The 23760-nt window shown below is 36.8% G+C and overlaps 1 protein-coding gene across 8 annotated transcripts in view; it reads right to left on the bottom strand.

Annotated features, from left to right (window-relative positions):
* Positions 1 to 23760, bottom strand: part of Erc2 (ELKS/RAB6-interacting/CAST family member 2) — a 973754-nt gene that overhangs the window by 640770 nt on the left and 309224 nt on the right. For all 8 annotated transcript variants that reach the window (XR_007212331.1, XM_048355798.1, XM_048355799.1 and 5 more), the window contains exon 6: positions 10090 to 10257. Coding sequence is in view for 7 of the 8 variants with exons in the window: in XM_048355798.1 (XP_048211755.1) it covers positions 10090 to 10257 (168 nt within the window). In the remaining variant the exon portion in view is untranslated. The remainder of the gene's footprint in view (positions 1 to 10089; positions 10258 to 23760) is intronic.

The raw sequence follows: 23760 nt of genomic DNA, 5'->3' as shown, positions 1-23760 counted from the left end.
GAGCATACATTATATTTTCTATCAAATATGATTCCATCAATGTAAAACTACCACCACCACAACAACAAAAAACCCTTTTACTTCAAACCTGTGGTTCAAAAGGATGCTTAGCCCTTCATATACATATGCAGTTGTTTGCAAGGCTCTATGGAATACAGTTCCTAGTGGCCACAGAGGACGTTCAACTCCCTGTCCTAATGACTTTTATGTATACAAGCTGTAGCTTCAACAAAAATGCTGGTGGTATCAGAATATCAGACTTCAAACTATACGAGAAAGCCTTAGTAACAAAAACATGTGTACTGGCACAAATAGACCCTAAGAGCCCTGGAACAGACTAGAAGACCCATAAATAGACCTAGGCATCTACAAACAACCAATCTTTGACAAAGGAGCCCAAAATATATGTTAGAGAAAGAGGATACCGTATTCCAAAAAATGGTGCTGGCAAAACTGGATCTCCACATGCAAAGAATAAAACTGAACTCCTATCTCTCACCCTGTACCAATATCAATTCAGTGAATCAAAGACCTTAACATAAAATATAAAACCTTCAATATATTATGAGAAAGAGTAGGGAAAACACTCAACTTCATTGGCATAGGCAAGAACTTCCTGAATCGAATTCTAGAGTTTCCACAAAGAGAAGAGAGAAGTGACAAATTAGCAAAAAAACTTCGGTAGAGCAAAGAACATTGTCACTAACCTGCAAAGACATCTGACAGAATGGGAGATCTTTGTCAGCAGTACATCTGATAATAGTCTAATAACCAGTCTAATAACAGTCTAACAAAGTTTAAAAATCTACAACCCAGCCAGGTCCTGGTGGCTCACACCTGTAATTTTAGCTACTCAGGAGGCTAAGATCTGAGGAAATAAGCTAGGCTGGCCATGAAAGTCTATGAGACTGTTATCTACAACTAGCCACCAAAAAACTGGAAGTGGAACTGTGGCTCAAGTGATTGAGCACCAGCCTTGTGCAAAAAAAGCTCACAAACAGCATCCAGGCCCAGAGTTCAATGCTCAGAACCAGAAAAAAAAGTAACATTTTAACCTGAAAGAATCAGTAGTCCAATCAATAAATAGGCAAAGGAGTAAACAGGTACTTCTTAAAAGAAGTTAAAAATAAATAAATATATGAAGAACTGTTTAATACAAATTAAAAAGTTTCTGCACAGCTAAGGACATAGCCACCAAAATAGAAAGACAGCCAACCATATGGGAAAGGATCTTTACCAGCACAGCAACAGACAAAGGCCCAATATCTGTCATCTACAGAGAACTCAAAAAACTAAGCCCCTCCAAGCCCAATAAACCAATTAGGAAATGGGCAAAGGAGCTAAAGAGAGACTTCACAAGAGAAGAGTTAAAAACGGCAAAGAAGGGACTGGGATATGGCCTAGTGGCGAGAGAGCTTGCCTCGTATACATGAGGCCCTGGGTTCGATTCCCCAGCACCACATATACAGAAAACGGCCAGAAGTGGCACTGTGGCTCAAGTGGCAGAGTGCTAGCTTTGAGCAAAAAGGAAGCCAGGGACAGTGCTCAGGCCCTGAGTCCAAGGCCCAGGACTGGCCAAAAAAAAAAAAAAAAAAAAATGGCAAAGAAACATATGAGGAAATGTTCAACATCCCTGGTAGTAAAGGAAATGCAAATAAAAACAACCCTGAGATACCACCTCACTCCAGTTAGAATGGCCTATACTCTGAACTCAGGCTGGAGGGGGTGCGGGGAAAGAAGAACCCTTCTCCATTGTTGGTGGGAGTGCAAATTAGTACAACCACTTTGGAGAACAGTATGGAGGTTTCTCAAAAAGCTCAATATAGACCTACCCTATGACCCAGCCATACAACTCCTAGGCAACTATCCTGAACAGCAGGTCCCAAGATATCAAAAAGACATCTGCACTTCCATGTTTATCACTGCACAGTTCACAATAGCCAAAATATGGAAGCAACCCAGATGCCCCTCCACAGATGAATGGATCCAAAAAATATGGTACCTATACACAATAGAATACTACAAAGCGATTAGGAATGGTGAAATATTGTTATTTGCAGAGAAATGGTCAGAACTTGAACAAATAATGTTGAGTGAGACAAGCCTAGAACACAGAAAACAAAGGGGCATGATCTCCCTGATACATGACTGTTAACAAAGGGAGACAGAGAGACAGTAGAGACCAAGTCTGTGAAACCAAAATCTGCTTGTCAAATAGTATTCCCCACAGGATTGGGGCAGCGACCCAACAGTATGCAACTAAAACCAAACAATTACTCAACATATAAAGGTCAAAAATTGACCTCTCAGTGGAATACAATAGCACAAAAGCTATGTATATACGTTCATATAAGACTATTGTTGACATATTGTCTAATGTCGATATTACATTTAAAGCCCTAGGCAAATTTTCTTTGGCGTGGGCCACGTGGCTACTTGTATATGTTCTTGGTGCATGGTGTATTGCATATATGTCTACCTGACCTCAGGAAAGAAAACAGGGTGTAAGATATCACAAGAAATGTACATACTGCCCTACTACGTAACTGTACCCTTGTTGCACAACACCTTGTCAAAAAATTTTTGCTTAATTAATAAATAAATTACAAAAAAAATTCTGGCAAGATTCCCAAAAGAAGGAACCCTAATATACTATTAGTGAAAATGTAAATTAAGGCAACCACTATGGAAAGTAGTATGGAAATTTCTAAAAAAAACTAAACAGAACTACTCATGGTCTAGTGATACCTCTCTTAGACATTTATCCAAAATACTGCATGGCAGGATACAATAAAGAAACCTGTAAATTGCAACAGAGTTCACAATATCCAAGCTATAGAAAAAGACAATAGGTCTTACAATGAACAAATGGACACATACATGTGTGTGCACAAACACATATATACAATGGAATTTATTATTTTAACCATGAGGAAGAATGAAATTATGTCATTTGCAGGAGAATCTAGGAAGGGGGGGATGAAACTGAGGGAAGCAAGCCAGGATCAGAAAGACAGAATATATGTTTTCTCTCATATGTGGATCTTAGACCCCAAATACAATATCCCATGTAAGCACAACCAAGGACAGCATATGCATGAGTGATCATGCATGTTGTAAACCTTTCGAACAACAAAGACAGTTAAACAAAATGAATATCCAGACGCTGAAACACTTTCTGAATGGGGGATAATAGGAGAGAGGCAGATGAATGGGAAAGGGAACAGTGAATAAAAAACAGCTATAATATTTGATGTACATATATAAAGGAAGAAATGGCCAACCAGCTCTGTGTGTTGGAGAAAAAAGTAGTTGGGAGAAGGGGAATGATGGAAGGGATGACTGGCCAAGATGGACTATACACATACAGGATTTGTAAATTCAAAAATAAATTCAATTAAAAAGTAAAAAAGGAATTTGGACAAAGAGGCCATCTCAGTGCAAATAGTTTAAAGAACACACAAAATGTGTTCTTGTCTCATGTAGCAACATTTTCATGGCCAAAAGCATGAGTTTTTATGATTCGCTTGCAAACTGACAGCCCAAGTTCCTCCCTGCATATCAAACTGAGTCATTTATGACTCAGAGACCAAAAAAGGCTGTGAGGATCTCCAAAAAAGACTTCCTTCTCTACCAGTTTCTCACACAAACTTCTTAAAATCATCATCATATCTGTAAAAATCCATTTATCACATTCAAAATGTGGGTCATGTTAAATTGAAAGAGCATGTGAGTTTCTGTCATTTACAAACAACTCAGTAATAAGCTATTGCTCATTCTCTTCAATTTCTATATGAAGTATGTGCATGTTTATGTATATATACAAGTATGTAGATACACAATCACAAATATACCCAAAGAAATAAAAATTAAATATTAAACAATTAATTATTCTTGATGTCTTATGATTACAACCTGTCTCAGAAATAATCTCCCATTTGAGCACCAGCCTTCATAGTTTTAGCTATAATGAAAATGATAGCCACAATATTTCTATTTATGCCTCAGAGTTATGTATTTACCACCTCTTCTTAGACACTATAGGATTGTACCTAGTAAGTATGCTTAAAACCCCATGAACTTATCTGTTAAAAGACAATTATAAAAGTTGAAACAAACTTCATCTTTAAGATTGAATGAAATAATGAGTATTTGCATCCTGTTAGAAAAGTAGTCCTCAATCCAGGAGAAATCTCATGGAAAGCCCTACATTCTTGGCTAAAAGAGTTCAACATTTAGAAACTTAGCAATGTCATACACCAAATTCTCTGAAGTCTCTATTTTCTTACTTACAAACAACAACAAAAGCAGCATTATCAATTTCATGTGTGATAGATAACATTATCACATGGAAAACAATTAACCAGGGGTTTATTGTTCTGTATGTTTTTGTTTGTTTGTTTGTTTTTAGGTTGGTCCTAAGGCTTGAACTCAGGGCATGGGCTCTGTGCCTGAATTTTTATTTTCAAGGCTAGTGTTTTTCCACTTAAGCCACAACTTCACTTCTAGCTATTTTATATTTAATTGGAAATAAGAGGCTCACAGACTTTCCTGCACAGGCTGGTTCAAACTGTGATCCTCAGATATCAGGACTTCTGAGTAGCTACAATTACATGCATGAGCCACCAGTGCCTGGCTTTAATTGCTATTTTTAATACCCACTGTAGTAGCCATAAGACACTGGTCAAGCATTTGGGCAATAAAATTTAAAAGGCCAAGACCATCAGCTCCTAAAGTTATGGTTCATCTTCCTTTTCCAAAATACATACATCAGGGCTGGGAATATGGCCTACTGGCAAGAGGGCTAGGCTTGTATTCATGAAGCCCTGGGTTCGATTCTCCAGCACCACATATATAGAAAACGGCCAGAAGTGGTGCTGTGGCTCAAGTGGCAGAGTGCTAGCCTTGAGCAAAAGGAAGCCAGGGACAGTGCTCAGGCCCTGAGTCCAAGCCCATGACTGGAAAAATAAAAATAAAAAAATAAAAATACATACATCATAGATACTCAATACAGTATCTTCAAATGACACTTCCCTGACTTAGATAATTGAAGGGGAAGTGTATATAAAAGACAGCAAACTGAAGCATTTCCAAGGTATTGAATATAACTGCTGACATAATGAAGCCAATAGAGAGTCTCTCACTATATAGAAACTCGTCAACTTCTGGAGAAGGGGAAGCAAGAACACTGAAGGTACCTGGAGAGAAACAACTTTATAATAATCACCTTAACAATTCAAGCCTTCAATTACAAGATACAGATAGCCATTCTGAATCATTTGTAAATCTTAGTCTTCAAGTAAGCTAACCAGTTATTTTTTTCCACATTTCCATTCTTCCTTAAAGTAGATGAAATCCAACTAAGAGTATGTAGAATAATTAGAAACCAGTGGTAATGAAGTAACTGAGAGCTGTGGCATTACAAACCAGTTCTCTAACATATATCCACACATATACCCACAAGGATCTACTTGATGAGGGTAGACACATAGGAGGAATTTAAATCTTATGAAGCAAATGAAAAAATATATAAACTCCAAAAGGCAAAGATCACTGAAGTGAAGTTCCTGGAAGTGCTTCAAAGAATCTATAAGCTACTTGAAATTACATACACTGGGGAGAGGATCTATTGATTATATAAGATTCTCCTCTGCATTGATTGCATTAAAAAGATAAGTTACGGATCTGTGCTATGAAGCTGCACTCTGCTATTATCTGCCAAATATGTTGTCAATTGTTAATTCTCTATTGTGTAAAAAGTTCTCAAGTATTTGTTCTTAGACGAATGGGAACCTTCCTTATCTATCATTAATAGAAATTATTATACAAGTGAGCACTGTGTATCTCTCTTAGGTGATACATTTTCCAAGCAGTATGTAAGTAAGAGTTGTCATAACAGGCAGTTTGGAAATCATGCTGAGTCAGGAAAAAGGATACTTTCCAGAAAGAAAAAAAAATCTTAATTTGGAGATAGAGAAAAAAAAGAACAGATGGATACTTTAACGTCTTAATTTCCTTGCATTTTCCTAATACATTGTAAAAATTGATGCAATTGAAGTCTGAAATCCTGGCATCTATAAATAGACATACTAAAAATTCAAAAGGGACTCTCAAAACAAAAACAGAATGAATAAGACACTAAGTAATTATATGCAACTTGTCAAAACATCCCTGATAAACAGCAATAACAGCAACAGTAGCAATGGAAGCACAATTTGTATCTAGAACCCTTTTCCATATGCAAGGCACTTTATACATAGAAGTGCCATGAGGACACAAAGACACATCATAACTGTTGAACAGAGAGATTAGAGCCCAACTACACACACCCATTTCAAAATGTTGTGTTCATGGATTAACATTTGTCCTTCTTAATATTTGACTACGCTAAAATCTAGAAAAATCAACTTGTGAAAGAAATTCAACTCATTCTTATAGCTACTACTATGGAATTCATGAGTTGGTGAATGGGGTAAGTTTTGGCATGTCAGGAACATCAAGAGAAGTAACAAAATAAGAAGCTTGGCTTTGGGGTCCTTTGAAGCTATGTTAAAAAGTAAATGTTGTGTTAAAAAGCTGTGTGGTATATCTCTGTATATATGTGGAATTATTGTTCTATTGATTTATTGCACACATGTCAAAAATTGTCTGGGCATTTGTACAAGTTAAAATAAATCATGAAGCCAAGCCACATAGCCACAAATCCAGTTTACCCCACCCCTCAACCCACCCTTCAGTCTGCCACTTCCCAAACACAAATGTCTTGGTGAAAGGGACGAGATTGGTAGCAGAACCTTCCTTATAGAGATAACTATTCAGCCTGCTCATCTGTTGTTTATACCGTATCTAAAAGAGTAACCAATGACATTTGTTGTTTATATTATATTCTAGAAGAGTAGCCAAAGCCCGTTGACAACAAACATTCCAGAGAAACCAATAAGACTCTTCCCATTTTAGAGAAAATTCATTTCTATTCCAGCAAAAGCTTTCAGAATGAGTCAATTATCAAACTGCAAGGAGCTATCATGTGTACCCTCCTTTGAGGATGAGCATCATTCCTCCATCTGCCCTTCAACTCGGCCATGCCTTGAAGAACATAGTGAAACAAATGTATGTTATCCACTGAGTACATACCCTGAACGTAACCTCACTTATTATGAGGTAGTGTCTCTCATTTCCTTCTGCTATTCCAAGAAGAGAAATCACTTTAAAGTATTCTACCCTGATGCCAGAAATCCATTGCCTATGATCCTACAATGAGAGCTAATTTCAACCTAAATTGCTTTCTCTGAGACATGGACATCATTAGGTAACTTTCTCTTATGTTTCTGTATACAAACTTTAATAGAAGAAGAAAAAAAGGCACTGAAATTTCCTCAGATGTTTCCAGCTGATAAATTCATTAATCTTACATTCCCAACTTCAAAGCAGAAGACTCAGAAATGTCATTTCACTTTCTTTGCACATGAAGAATATTCTTTTTTAACTTCAAAGCACCATCTCTTCATTAGGTCATTTTAACTCTTGAATGTGGGACAGATGCTATCCATATGATGTCACCACCATTTTTTTCCCATGAAATACTTAACAGTCTAACTTGGACTTAACTTGGACTTCATTAATTTGAAAGAAGTAAAGTAAGGGAGGGGATGAGAAAAGGGAAACAGATCAGGGTAGGATCTTCAGTATCAAAAAGGACTAAGAGAGGAAAAAAAGGAGCCAGGAACTGGTGGCTCACACCTGTAATCCTAGCTACTCAGGAGGCTAAGATCTGAGGACTATGGTTCAATGGTGGCCCAGGCAGAAAAGTCCATAAGACTCTTATCTACAAGTAACCACGTCCAAACCAGATGTGGAGCTGAGGCTCAAAGTGGTAGAACACTAGCTTTGAGCACAAAATCTTAGGAACAGCATCAAAGCCTTACTAAGTTCAAAGCCATGACCAACAATATAAATAAATAAATAAATAAACAAACAAACAAACAAATAAATAAATAAATACATAGTGTGTGGGTTGGGGGGGCTAAGAAGAGAAGCCTCTCAGAGCTGCCTTTCCTCTTTCCTGCATTCTGGAATTGCCCATTTAGGTAGGCTGGCTGTCTTACTTATCAGATTTCCACCTATCCAACCTACCCTATAACTTTATCAGCAATCCTAATATTACACATACGATCCTTACATATGGTATTTGATAATATAAGTATAATCATCTTCATTAAAAAAAAAAACTTTTAACAAGGGTCAGCAAATTATCTGCCACTGTTAGGATAGAAGTCAGAAAGAATACTTGTTTTCACAATGCTCACTCAACTCTCTTTCCACAAAATCATATTGAGCAAGTACATAAACTTAAGTCCTGGGCCTATCCGATCTGAAACCTGTTTCCTTTTCTCCTCTGTACACAGTGCTAAACCTGGTCCTGCTAAGCAGCTCATTAATTCCAAGGTAAATCTAAACCTTCCTACACACCCTGAGATATAAACATGCAAAGACATGCCTCAGAGAGAGCATGCATATCAATTAGATTGCCTTCTCCAGACAAAGTAACTTACAAACACACTACCTTAGCATATGAATTGGGCAATTCATCCCATTCTTTGCCAGATTGCCCACTGCCTTTGACAAACTAATTTGCACTAGTTAATGTGCTGCATTTCTTGGTGGAGCCAAAGGTATAACCCAATCAGGAGAAACAAGGTAACAGACAGTAACATGTAGTTTTTGTTCTCCTAACTATGAATTTTTAATTTTTTAAAATTTTATTGTAAAGGTGATGTACAGAGGGATTACAATTACATAAGTAAGGTAATAAGTACATTTCTTGTTTAACATTGTTACTCCTGCTTTGTTTTTCTCACTCTCCCTCCCCCTGCTGACTCTTGCTCCTCCAGGTTGTAAAGTTCATTTACAACATAGTATATTGTGAGTATCCCTGTTGCATTGGTTCACCCTTTGTCCTTTGTTTCGTCATTTTGTTATTCCCCTTCTTTTCCACAAATCAAATAAACATATATTAATGACACAGGGTAGCAAAATAAAAAACAATGACAACAGGGGATAAATCAAAGGGAAAAATAAAAACCAAAATAAAAAAGAAATAACTTCACACAGTAGATTAAAAACAACAACCAAAAAAACCCTCTTGTTTCCATATCTTGGAGTTCTTTTGGATTAGCATTATTATATATGGTCATATGTAGATAGCTATTGAGTTATTGTGATCCTCAGCTAGGACTATCCTAGACATATACTAATTATTACAAATGAGGGAAACCATGAAGCCTATGTCTCTTTGGGTCTGGCTTACTTCATCCAATATTGTTTTTTCCAAGTCTTCCCATTTTCTTACGAATGGGGCAATGCCATTCTTTCTGATGGAAGCATAGAATTCCATTGTGTATATATACACATTTTCCTGATCCATTCATCTATTGAGGGGAATCTGGGTTGATTTTATATCTTAGCTATGGTAAATAATGCTGCAATGAACATTTAACTATGAAGTTTCAAAAACCAACATCCTCTTTAAGAAACAATAATACTAACTTTCTTCAATTGAAACAGAATTTTGAAAACTGAGATACTGTTTACTGAGAAACCCTTGGAGCTATGAATGAGAACCAGGAGGAAGACTTACACAGAGAGCAAAGTAACGTACTGGCCATATGAATTACTTTAGGGTTTTCATTAAAAAATGAAATCATTCCAGATCTAACTCATTATCTTTGATTCTCTAATCTGAAAAGACTTGAAAAATGAAAAATAAAATTCTAAGTGTGAAGAATTCTCTTGGTGACACAATCTAATATGAGCTGCCATGACTTATGTAGTCTTTATGTTCCTACCTCAGGCTGAGAATATTTTTCTGCAGAATGGTCACTGATAAGGTGTTACTGTGAACTCACTGGAAGTTACAAACTATGATTACATGTGATAGAGCTCAGCTTTCCAAAAAAATAAAATCAGAATTTCAGAACACAACTAGCCCCAAGGTTTGAATAAAGGGTTTGCTAACGATAGCTATTCAGAATGGACATTTTCTAAAACTCCAGCATCTCTTGTCTGCTGAGTCTTCCAGTGATGCCTTACCTCAGTCTGAAGAATGGCAGCCCTCTGTTCTTTGGCAGTAAGCGACTCTTTAAGCACTTCAATGTGTTGCTTGCAATCTGAGTTTTGATTGCTAAGGGTTTCAAGCTTTGTTTGTAAGGCAAGAAGTTCTGACTCTTTCTTTGAAAGTTCCTGCTTCAGCTGATCAATCTGCAAAACAATAAAATTGTACAGAATTAGAAAACATGGCTCCTACACTTCAGATTTGATAACAGGTAATTTTGTTTCATTTTCAATAGCCACTAATTATTAATCCAACAGGGCATGAAATGTGCTAAAAGAGATTGCCCTGGAAATCACACAGACTTAAAGGGTCTAGAAGAAGTCATAAAGGAATAGTAAAGCCAGTAATTGCCTCTTGCCTCACTGACCCCTAGATTCACAATAGAATGAAGGCTTCCTAGGCAAACCTACTCATTCAGGAAAATGTTTAACTATAATCACTATAGTCCTCAGGAATATCAAAAAATGATAACACAATTATTTAACCCAAGATATACTTTCTGAATGGAGATAATGCTTCAAAATTATATGATTAAAGAGAATCATCAAAAAACAGGATGCTCTTGTCTCACACCTGTAATCCTAGCTACTCAGGAAGCTAAATAGCTAGATATGCAGGCTGAGGTTTGAAGTCAGAGCAGGCAGGGAAATCCATGAGATTATTATCTCTAGTTAAGCACCAATAGTGCTACAAGTGGAACTGTGGCTCAAGTGGTAGAGTGCTAACTTTGAGTGAAAAAGCCATGGGACAGTTCCCAAGCCCTGAGTTCAAGTCCCCAAACCAGCACCAAAAGAAAAGAAATTTTAAAAACCTCGAGGGGGGGGGGGCAGATTGTTTGTGCTTATATTCAATATTGAGAAGAAATAAAAAATATTTGCAAGGTATAAGAACAGCAATGCAAGAAATATCCATATGAAACAAATTTAACTAGAATTACCTGTCTCATTTCTATCTCCTTATCCCCTTTTGGAAAGAATTACCACTCTTTTATGCCTACCAAATATGTCTAAATCCATAAGTAATACCCTATTTAGTTTTACATATTCTTATACTTCATTCATGTTGTAAATGCTTTTTCAAAAATTATTTCCTAGAAATTAAATCATGTCCATATGAATCCATGTACATAGAATTCATTCATTTTCAGTGGGATACTGCATTATAGGCATTTGCTAGAATTTATTTGTTTATTCTACTACTAATAGATATTTAAGTTTCTTCCTAGGTTTTCTTTTGCTATTTCAGTGTTAGTGTACATATTCTTATACTTATCAAGCAGTAAATGCATCAGCCAATTTTTGAATGTTCATCTAAGAGTTAAATCTCTGGATCATATGGCATACACATCTTAATCTAACTTCACTAGATAAAACCAGACAGTTTTCCAAACAGCTACATTAATTTGCATGACCACATATAGCTTGTAAGTATGTTAATCACTCCATATATTTACCAATATCTTATGTCAGTAGTCTTACACATTGTTGCCAATCTGATAAGATTGTGGTAGAAGGTCTTCAGCAAAGATCCCACCAATTCCTCAACATCACCCCCCTCACAACTAGAGATAGCATCTGTCCTCTTGTGAAAGAGTACAAGGAGGTGTCTTGCTTTCAGCAACTTAAAAGCAACAAAATGCTAGTGTGCCTGTTCTGGCCCGAACCTGGAAAAGAACTACATAGAAGGAATGGTTAGAATGGTGGAATCTCTATCATGGTTGACATTTAAAGGGAAGAATTTCAGTGTTCCAACATTCAATTTGATATTTGATTTAGCTTTCCTTTTTGCATACAAAAATACTTTTCTTTCTTCATTGATAGTGTTAGTAGATATTTATAAACATCTTTTAAGTCTCAGACATTTCTCCTTTATTACAATTGTGCCAAAGCTTTTTAAATCATTAGAGAACATGCTAGCACTGGAGCTTGAGTTCAGGAGCTGGGTACTGTCTCTTACTTTTTCACTTGAGGCTGTCACTCTACCACTTGAACTTCCACTTCGGGATTTGGGGTGGTTAATTACAAAATGACAAGAACTGCTAGAAAGGATGTGAAAAAGGAATCACACTGCATACAGGAATCTACGTTAGTATCACCATTACAGAAAACTGTGTAAAATTATTTTTAAAAATTTTAAGTGGAAAAAATAATTTTACTATGGCCCAGCAAGCCCACTATTGAGATATATCCACACTACAAGAAATTAGTATGTCAGCTGCACTCCTGTATTCAAGATAAGTCTCCATTTAGTATTTTTAGGAACTTAAAACCTGTTTTTTAAGGTCATCATACCATTTTTTCCCTCTAGCAATGTATTAGAAGTCTAATTTATTTGCACATTCACCAACACTTCCTAGTTTCCATTACAATCATTCTGATGTGTGGGTCAAGTGACATCTCATTGTAGATTTGATTTGTGTGTCTCCAATCACTATCAGTAGTAAACATCTCATGTACTTCTTAGACATTCGTCTAGCACTTTTGGACCAATGTTCCTGTAAACTTTAAAGTTGAAAGAAAAAAAAACTTTTTCTTTGCTCCAGAGATTTTTGCAGTTTTTCAAAAGCTCTGATAAAAATACACAGATTTATTTCATATTTATTCTACTTGTGGTATATAAGAGTTCCTGAACCTACAGATTTTAACTTATGATTGATTTTGGAAAAATCTCAGCCTTCATCTCCTCAGAGATAGTTTATGAATCGTGACCTGCTCTCACTTCATCCCTCTTCCACCACAAAACTCTGTTTATATTCATGTAAAATTCTGTTCTATCATCCACAGGTTTGTTTGTTTTTTTTAGTTTTTTTCTTATTTAATTGTTAACTTCTTAAATTTCTTTTCTGCTATGGCCACTCGCTTGCTAAAATTAAGCTTTTAAATTCATTTTTATTTTTTAATCTCTAACTATTCTATTTGGTTATCTTTACATTTGCTTGTTATTTTAACATTGCTTGGTCTCAATCTTGTCTCTAATCACTTAATTATACCTATTTTATAGTCCTTTGTCAACTATTCTAACTTCTGACCTAGTTTTTAATGGTTCTACTACTGCTTATTGGTTATGGTGGCTTGTTTTTCAGATGTTTTGTGACTTGGGTTAACTGTTTTTGTAGTTTTCCAAACAATTTCTGGAGAAATAGTGAAGACTACATTAAGTAGTCTTTAGATCATTGGATTCCTGGGGGCACAAATGACCTAGGACTCCTCCAAGTTGAAATTTCTGAATAATCACATAAGCACATCCATGTGACAGCCAACTGTTATGGAAGCTCAAAACCAGTGTTGTCACTTTCATTTGACTCAAATTTTTAAATATATGATTTCGCCCCAGAATCCCTTAGTGTAAGTGGAAGAGGAGTGACGTAAGGAAGTTATTATTTGTTTACCTTGGAGAACGAGGGCATCTATCAGGAATTCTGGAGCTTTGGGATGGTGTTACTGTTCATCCTCTGTATCTTTTCTATAATGTCCTGATGGTGATGAGACTGAAGCCCAAGTCTGTCTATCTAACAAATGCCAGCATGAATTAATAATTGGTGCTCTACTAAGAAAAAAAAGCTTCCTCCTGTGGCTTAAGATTCTAACTTGATAGCTCATAGGTGTTTTCAAAATGTAACTCATTTAGGACTTTTCATTGTTTTCAGGAAGAAAAGCTGACATAAACAATAAACAAGCTACTGATATAACAGCTGATGATGAACACAATGGTATGTTTAAAGACAACGAGACTTCCATCTTCAGAAGGGCATATGTTGCACATTTTATGAGAAAGTAGGTAAGGATGGAAGTTACTTCAACAAGAAGTCACACTGTATCAGGGAACAAACAAGTTTCATTCAGCTTTCAAATTCAAAAGATTGATAGAGGCTGAACAGAAAATAGCCTTAAAAGGATTATGATTTTGTTTAAAGTTTCCTGTGAGGGGCTCAGAATATGGCCTAGTGGCAAGAGTGCTCGCCTCGTAAAGTTCCCCGTGAAAAAAAATTATGGTTGCTCTCTATGTGCATTTTGAAACAACAAAGCAATGCTCAGGGATGCACAATTTGTGATGCATATCACTTTCTTATAATCACATGAAGCATGAGTCCACAGTCACTGATGCCTGGAACAAAAGTAAGTTCTCTCTCATGCACAAGAAGAAAAGAATATAAATGAAAGAAGTGGAATCAGGATTAGGATTACTTAAAATAATAAAACAAATTAAACTCAGTTGTGATCATCACTGTTCTCAGGGGTATGATCTTCCAAATGATATCTGGTTGTAGCTGACAGCAACTTTATACTTAATTGCCCATATAAAATGATTCATCTGAAACAAAAGCTCAGAAAATTTTTAGTTCTTCATGCCTAAATATTACACATATGGTAAAAAAAAAAAATCTGACCATTATTTACTGATGTATGGGTAAGACAGTAGAAATTTGAATGAAATCACTTTGGTCTAGAGAATAGTGTTAATAGAAAGAAAGATCTGGAAGGGTTTAAGTGTACCTACTTTCATCAATAAAAACAGACCAACAGTGCCAAAATTATTTCACCTTACAAATAATGAAGTAGAAAGATGTTTCTAATAGCTCTCTGAGTATCACTATCAGGAGGTAATTGTTGAAAAAAAATTACTGTAAAGATGATGTGCAAAGGGTTTGCAATTACATAAGAAAGGTAATGAGTACATTTCTTTTTAAACAGTATCACCTCTTCCCTTGTTTTCATCCAATTTTTTGAACCCGATCTAACTCCCCTGGAGTTGTGTAGTTCATACTCAACAGTGAAGTTACACTGCTGAATTAGTTCACCTTTGTCCCATCATTTCTGTGCTTCACCTTACCCTCCCCAAATGAGTTAAAGTTACATACAAGGAAAAAAAGTTCAGAAATCAATAACAGCAACAAAATGGAAAAAAAGAAATAAGAAAAAAAAAAGCACAACAAATAAAATATCTTCTTTCCATTTCTTGGAGTCCATTTTAATAACATGCTTTTTTTTTTTTTTGGTCACTCCTGAGGCTTGAACTCAGGACCTGGACACTATCCCTGAGCTTCTGTTTTGTTCAAGGCTAGCACTCTACCACTTGAGCCATAGCGCCACTTCTGGCTTTTACTGTTTATGTGGTGCTGAGGAATTGACCCAGGGCTTCATGTATGCTAGGCAAGCACTCTTCCAATAATCATCATTTTAAATGATCATAGGCACATAGCTAGTAAGCATTTGTGATATTACTCTCCTAAGGATATCCTCTTCTGATCTTACTGCATGAATGTTTAGCCTGTTTAGCCTGTCATGTCCACGTGTAATTTTTGTTTTTATTATCCACTATGCTTACTTGGAGACTTACAGTCACACTCTAATTACTACAAATAAGGGAAATCATGCAACCTGTTTTTTTGGGTCTGGCCTATTTTTCTTAATAAAAATTTTCCAACTATTTCCATTTCCTTAAGAATAAGGCAATACCATTCTTTTTAATGGAAGCATAGAAATCCATTGTGCATATGTAGCACATTTTGGTTATCCTTTAGTGCATCTGGGTTGATACCATATCTTAGCTATGGCAAACAATGTTTCAATGAACATAGTTGTCCTGGTGGCTTTAGTGCAGGCTGGTCTGCAGTCATTTGGGTAAATGCCCAGGAATGGGATTGTTGGGTGATAGAAACGCTCTCAGTCTTTTTAGGAAACTCCATATTGCTTTCCAGAGTGATTGAACAAATTTACATTCCCACCAACAGTGTAGCAGTGTTTCCTTTAGCCACATCCCTGCTATAATCTGTTATTAGTTTTTTTGGTAATGATCATTCAAACTTGGCTGAGGTGGAGTCTTAAAGTGGTTTTGACTTGTATTTCTTTCTTGGCCAGAGATATTGAGAATTTCTTCATGTGTCTATTAGCCATTCTTATTTTTTCTTCTTTGAAGTCTCTCTTTAAGTCTTTAGTACACTTATTAATGGGGTTTCACTGAGGATTTGTTTTGGGGGTTTAATTTTTTAGACCTATGCTTGTTTTAAACATGAGGCCCTTGTCTGATGCATAGCCAGTAAAGATCTCCCATTCTGTAGGCTGTTTATCTTCCTAGCTGTATCCTTTGCCATTCAGAAACCCTTTACTCTGATGCCATCTTATTCCACAATTTGCTGTGATTCTAGATCTCTACTTATGAAGTTTCAACCCATTCCTAGGAGCCCTAGTGGTTCCCCTATTCTTTCCTGTAATATTTTCATAATATCTGGCATTATTTAGATGTCTTTGAATGGCCATTCAAACTAGGATGAGATGGAATCTCAATGTAGTTTTGATTTACATTTCTTTTATATTTGTATTTCTGATTTTTTTTTTTTTTTTTTTTTTTTTTTTTTTTTTTTTTTTTTGGCCAGTCCTGGGCCTTGGACTCAGGGCCTGAGCACTGTCCCTGGCTTCTTCCCGCTCAAGGCTAGCACTCTGCCACTTGAGCCACAGCGCCGCTTCTGGCCGTTTTCTGTATATGTGGTGCTGGGGAATCGAACCTAGGGCCTCGTGTATCCGAGGCAGGCACTCTTGCCACTAGGCTATATCCCCAGCCCTGTATTTCTGATTTTTGATTTGCATTTTTATTCGCATTTTAGTTTTATTACTTCAGCTTTGTAACTTAATTTGAAGCTTGGTATTGAAATTCCTCCAGCACTGTTCTTCCTGCTAAGGACTGTTTTTGCTTTTCAGGTTCTTGTATTATTCCATATTTTTTAATTGTTTTCTCTATACCATTGAAGAATGTTGTTGGGGTTTTGTCAGGTATTGCACTGAATTTGTAAATTGCTTCTGGCAGTATTACCATTTTCACTATGTCAATCATTCCAACCCAGGAGCATGGAAAGTTTTTCCATTTCCTTAAATCTGCTTCAATTTCTTGTTTTGATTTTCTAAGTTTTCATCATTGGTTAATTCCTAAGCATTTTTTTTTTCAGGCTATTACAAAACAAGTTGCTTTCCTGATTTCTGCTTCACTCTTCATATTATTGGCATACAGAATTGCTACTGATGTTTGTGGGTTAATTTTATGCCCTGCTATTGTGCCAAAGTTTCAGGTCAGCTCAAGTAACTTGGGAGAGGAGTCTATGGGGTTCTTTAAATATAGGATCATGTCATCTGCAAAGAGGGAGAGTTTTACTTCTTTTTTTTTTTGGCCAGTCCTGGGCCTTGGACTCAGGGCCTGAGCACTGTCCCAGGCTGCTTCCCGCTCAAGGCTAGCACTCTGCCACTTGAGCCACAGCGCCGCTTCTGGCTGTTTTCTGTATATGTGGTGCTGGGGAATCAAACCTAGGGCCTTGTGTATCCGAGGCAGGCACTCTTGCCACTAGGCTATATCCCCAGCCCCTTTACTTCTTATTTCCCTATTTGGATCCTCTTTATGTTTGTCTCTTCCCTTATTACTCTGCTTAGGAATTCTAATAGTACATTGAAGAGGAGTGAAGAGAGCCGGCATCCTTGTCTTATTCCAGATTTTAGAGGAAATGATTTTCACTTTTCACCATTAAGAATAATGTTGGCTGTAGGTTGGTCATATATAGCCTGTATTATATTGAGGAATGTCCCATGGATTCCTAGTTTCTCTAGAGCATTCATCATAAAGGAGTTTTGGATCCTGTCAAATCTTTGCTTGCATCTAGGGAGATGATCATGTGGTTCCAGTCCTTGCACCTATTGATGTGCTGATTTACATTAATTAACTTGCATATTCTGAACTAGCTTTGCATCCCTGGAATGAATCCCATTTGATCTTGGTATATGATTTTGTGGATTAATTGTTGCAGTTGTTTGGCCAGAAATTTATTGAGAAGTTTTGTATTTATAGTTCTCTTTCTTTGATGAGTCTCTATATAGTTTTGGAATGATAATTATGCTGGATACATAGAATAATTTTGGTAGATCTTTCCCTTTAAACTTTATTGAAGAGTTTGAGTATTGGAGTGAGTTCTCCTTTGAGGACTCTATAGAATTTGGCTGTGAATCCACCTGGTCCTGGCCTGTTTTTTAGGTAGGAAGTGTTTTATTGCCATTTCTATTTCATTACTGGTTATGGGTCTATTTAATTGATTTAAATCTTGTTGGTTTAGTTTGAATACATGAACATTCACTAGGAATTCTTTTATTTCTTCCAGATTCTCCAATTTGTTAGCATAAAGGTTTGCAAAATATTCCCTTATAACATTGTGAATCTTGCTTGTTTCTGTCATGCTATTCCCATTTCTGTGTCTAATTTTATTTATTTGGGCATGTTCTCTTCTTTTTTTTTGGTTATATGTGCTGAGGGTCTGTCAATTTTGTTAATTTTGTCAAAGAAACAACCGTTTTGTTGATCTTGGCTATAGTTCTTTGGGACTTTAATTCAACTAATTCTGATTTGATTTGAATTATTTGTCTCTTGTTGCTCTTTTTCAAGGAGCTTATGGTGGATCATTAAATTGTTCATTTGAGATTGCTCCAATTTGTTGATGTAAGTAGTCAGAGCTATGAATTTTCCTCTGAGTACTGCCAAAGGAGCTGGTATTTTGTGTGTTGGTTTTTCTTAAATTCAATAAACGTTTGAATTTCCATTCTGATTTCTTAAATAACCCGCTGGTCATTCAACAGTTGTTCAGTCTCCATGAGTTAGAGAATTTTCTGTGATGGCTTTTGGTGTTGAGCTATAATTTTATTCCATGATGGTCTGAGAGAAGGCAGGAATTGATCACAATTTCTCTGAATTTGCACTGATTTTCTTTGTGACATGAAGTGTGATCTATTTTGCAAGATGTTCCATGTGCTGCCAAGAAGACAGTATATTCTGATGCTACTGGGTGAAATAATCTATCAATATCTATTATGTGTAGTTGGTTAATGCAACTGTTTAGGTCTGTTGAATTTTTGAAAGGTTGATGTATCCGGAGACAAAAATGATGTGTTGAGGTAATCAACAACCAATGTGTGTGTTTTTATGTTAAGTAGTATCTGTTTGATGATGTTGGATGCTTCAGCATTTAGTATATAGATATTAAGAATTGATATATCCTCCTGTGGTAAAGATCCCTTTATTGGTACATAATATCCTTCTTTTTCTTTCCTCACTACTTTTAATTTGAAGTCTAGTTTACCTCATACTAGAACTGCTACTCCAGTGTGTTTGTGGGCACCAACTTCTTGGAAGATTTTATTCCAGCCATTCACTTTTAGAATGTATGTTTTTGTGGGCAAGATGTGTATCTTGAAGACAGCAGATGGATGGTCTTGCTGTTTGATCCAACGAGCCAATTTATGTTATTTAATTGGAGAGTTAAGTTCCATTCATATTGAGAGTTATAACTAAGAACTGTTTAGTAGTTCCTTCCATGTTATCCACCTTCTTACAGGTTGTACCTCATCATTTCTTACTATATTTATGTGGTTTTCTGTAAGGAGCCATTTCCATAACAATATTGTGTTCTTGTTGGTTTTCAATATGTAGGTCATCTTTAAATATCTTCTGATGAGCTGGTTTGGTTGACAAAAACTGTTTCAGTTTTTCCTTGTTATGGAAAGTTTTTATTTGACCCTTCGTTATGCTGGGTACGCTGTTCTTAGTAGTTGTCTACCTTTAAGGAGTGGAATACATCATTCCAGGCTCTCCTTGCTCAGCTGAGAAATCTGTAGTTACTCTGTTTTTCTTTTACAAAGAATCAATCATTCTGACAACATTAAGGATCCTTTCCTCAGTCTCTATCAATCCTGTGTGGATTACAAACTCACAAAATTGGAGCTTGTGCAGCTCTCCTCCCTGGTCTGTTGGAGTTCTAAATGCTTCTTGTATACAAATGGACCTCACATTTTGGATGTTCAGGATTTTCTCTGCTAGAATTCTGTTAAATGTGTTTCCTATCACTTTAGTTTCCTTCTATTCCCCTTCCTCTGTAGCACCTATCAGTCTTAAATTAGGTCTTCTGATTAAATCCTGAAGTCCCTGCCAGCTTGTTTAGTGGATTTGTTCTAGGTAACTGTTTCCTATAATAGCTAATCTATCTTTGTTTTCTATTTCCCTGCCTTCTAATTTATCAATTTGATGGCTTCAATCTCCTTACTGAAGCTTTTTTTAGGTCCTGTATGGAATTCTTTACTTTGACTTATTTATCTGTGTCTTCTTTTATATCTTTTAGATGAGTGATTCTTTTTTTTTATTAGAATCCTTTTCCTTCTCTTGCAATTAATTTAGCTTTCTATTTGTGGACATCATGCATTCCTCTAATAATCTTCACTTCATCTCATCATATTCAAACATACCCTTGTGTAGGTTTTCTAACTTTCATTAAACAGATTTATCAACAGTGGGTTTAAAGCATTTTGAGGACTATCACTGTCTTCTCTATTGCCTGTTTATTTTCTGTGGGAGATGAGCTTCCTTGTCATTTTTTTGTGTGTTTCTATGGCTTTTTCTGACCATTTGGAAATAAAAGCACTCAAATTCCTAACAACAGAACACTATGTAAGGTCAAAAACCAATACAGAGCCCTAAAATTTCATAGACTTTAAATCAGAGGTATTAATCCATAGACAGGTATTCCCTTATCTAAATACTCCAGCACCTGTGTTTGGGGAGGGTTACTGTAGTGCAGAAAAGGAGATTAAATATAGATGTAGCCAGTGAGCAAATCTGTTGTAAGGGTCAGGCACAGCAAACCAACCAAAAAGGTAACAGGAGGTGCCAACTAGACAAAAATCAAAATGGACACAAATAAAGTCAAACAAACAAGCAATAAGGGAACAAAGAAATAAAGCAAAGAGAAACAGAAGAGCAAAAATGAATGAAATAAAAAATAAAACTAAAAGAAATAGAGAAAAATAAAGAAAGTAGAAAAAGGAATAATGGAATAAAGAAAAGAAAAAGCATGGAAATAAAAAACTGAACAATAAAAACATAGCCAGAATTAATTATGCACATAGCTAAGAAACCAGGCTTAGCTATCATCACAGATTTTATATCTTAGACTAAAGTACAAAAATCAAAACAAAAAAAAAACGAGTTCTGGAATTTGGGGGACCTTTTGTCTGCTGATATCCAGTGTGCAGTATCTTAGTGGAGTCTTTGTTTTAGTTGTTAAGATCTGAACCTATCTTTGTAGCCAAAATTTGGGGGTTCCTTTCTCACGGGTAGGAGGAGTCTCCGATATTTGTAGGATAGGACCAGCACTGCTTAAGTGCCAGGAGCTTGGTTGGTAGTTAGGTTCTGAAGCATTCTTGACCTGTGGGTGTGACTGTTAGCTAGATTCTCACTCTCAGTACAACTGAGAAATAACTAGGTTTTTGAAGTCTGTTTGTAGCTTACTTATAAATCTAAGAGAAAAGATAAATTCTCTAAGTGGTTTGAGTGGTCAGAAGAGCCTTTTGCCCCACAAAATTGGCGTGTGTGCTGCTCTCCTCCCAGTCTGTATCAGGCAGCAATGAGGGGAGTGCCATGTTAGTTCATAGGTAGTCTCCTAATTGCAGTCTAGCTCCTACAGGGCTCCAATGTGGGCAGGTCTGTGGCATGTCTGGAATCTGTAGCATTTGCAGATAAGGAGGAGTGGCTAGCCCTTGGGTTCCTCCTTTCAGTATGACCTGGAAACACACTCAGCTTTTAAGATCTGTCTGGTTTCTCTTTCGTTTTGTTTTTTCAGTGTTATTTTAGAGACTTTGAATTGTGTAACTCCAAGGTACTCTACTGTAGGAAGGCCTGGCTGGAATGGCTGCCTCCCTGGCCTTTTGTTTGCCACCAGAGAAGGATGCTGTACGCATATCACATTTCTTTGCCCTTTTCAAAAATGGAGCCAGCAAGTGATTCTGCCCAAGTGCTCTGGCAGCCTCTTTGCCACTTTCAAAACTAGAGTTCTTCTTCGGTAGGGGAAGAGCTCCAATCTAGCTGTTGTGGGTGTTCTCCCAATTCCCCCTGTGATCTTCAGACCATCACCAACAGTGGTGAATTGTGGTGACTGTGGCTGGCTTGGCTGTGGGCTCCTGTTCCTGCTTTTTCCTGTTCAGGCTCTTTAAATTCCACATTCAGGCTTGAGCACTGACACTGACAGTGACATTGGTACACTGGTTTCTGTCTTATGCAGTCAGTTTATAATCTTCCTTTTTGGTGTATATCTCTGTATACGTTTAGCTTACTTGATGTGACTCTCTAGACGTGGAAAGTCTGATGGGGACACTAAAACTCTGTGTCTTTGGAGAGAGCTTAGGCTGTTCCCTGTTCTTTTTCAACCATCTTCTTCTCAATCCAAGGTAAATTTTAAAATAAATATTTATTCATACCACAGAAAAGACTTCTCTAAGGAGAATACAGTTACAGAGGATAAAGCTAGATTCTTCCATCAAAATATGCATTTTTTTTATGGCCATAAACTCAATAAAAATGAAAAGTGATGCAACTGAACATCCATGAAAAGCTGAGGCCAAAAGAAAAGCCCAAAGAATGACATCACATGCTTCGTATGAAGTCCATGTGGACTTCAGGCACACCTCATCCTGTCTGAAAATGCTTCCCCCACCGATGTCTGGGACACAACCAACACCCTGACAAAACCACTTTGCCAAGGAAAACAGCTTCTTTTTCACTGCAGATAGAATGCTCACGTCTAGAAAGTGATACGCTTATTACTATGCAGCTTGGGTTATGAGGTTTGTAAGCTGTCAGGGTTTATAAGAAAATGTGTTACAAATTCAGAATAAAGAGAGAGAGATCTAAGACAGCAGAGTGGCGTCTTTGGCAAACATGAAAAACAGAGGGAGCAGCTAATATAGAAATACTGGGATCAGTAGATGAAAAATGTGTTAGGCTAGGAACAAAGCCTTGTACAGAAAAGGGATGCCATCATTTCTTGGAAAAACAATTATTTATATGGTACATTCCATTCTCAAAGGCTCAATAATGTTCCTGAAAGTAAATGCTTTCCACAGCCTGCTACAGTCAGCTCTCTACAGTCTGATTCCTCACAGAGCTTTGAGTTGGGGTAGAAAATGGAGTTTCCAACAAGTAAGAGCTGCACACATGAGGAAGTCTTCCAGAGTCTCCTATCTCAGGGACAATATCCACAGGCCAAAGATGTCCTAAATGCTAAGAATTCTGCCTACAAATATGTTCACTGGTGTGCTTTAATACCAACTGAGATTCTAAGTCTCTCCTTTTTTGTTTTTTTGCAACCTCTTTTGACCTTCCCAAAAAACTGTAATGTCCTGGTTTTGCAATGATGTCCTATTTATAAAATAACTTAGATCTTCCCTTCTATTTAATTATAGAACTTTCAAGAGGTTCTACTTTTCAGCTGTCTAAGATAAAACTGGGAGTGTATTACCCTCTCTATGGCTACTTAAAATATTTTCTTCCCCTCCAATCTACACACTTTATTCATTGTAATAATCAGTATTCCTAGGTATAAGTAAGGAATCCTGCTTGCCTCTCAAAGTGGGAGAATTTTTAGAAGTCCTTAAAGAAATGAGCACTAAAGGGGCTGGGAATATGGCCTAGTGGCAAGAGTGCTTGACTCATATACATGAAGCCCTGGGCTCGATTCCCCAGCACCACATATATACAAAACAGTCAGAAGTGGTGCTATGGCTCAAGTGGCAGAGTGCTAGCCTTGAGCAAAGAGAAGGCAGGGACAGTGCTCAGGCCCAGGACTGGCAAAAAAA

The sequence above is a fragment of the Perognathus longimembris genome, chromosome 10 (genome assembly GCF_023159225.1).
Source record: "Perognathus longimembris pacificus isolate PPM17 chromosome 10, ASM2315922v1, whole genome shotgun sequence".
Lineage (NCBI taxonomy): Eukaryota > Metazoa > Chordata > Mammalia > Rodentia > Heteromyidae > Perognathus > Perognathus longimembris.
This window is presented reverse-complemented; position numbering and strand designations above follow the sequence as displayed.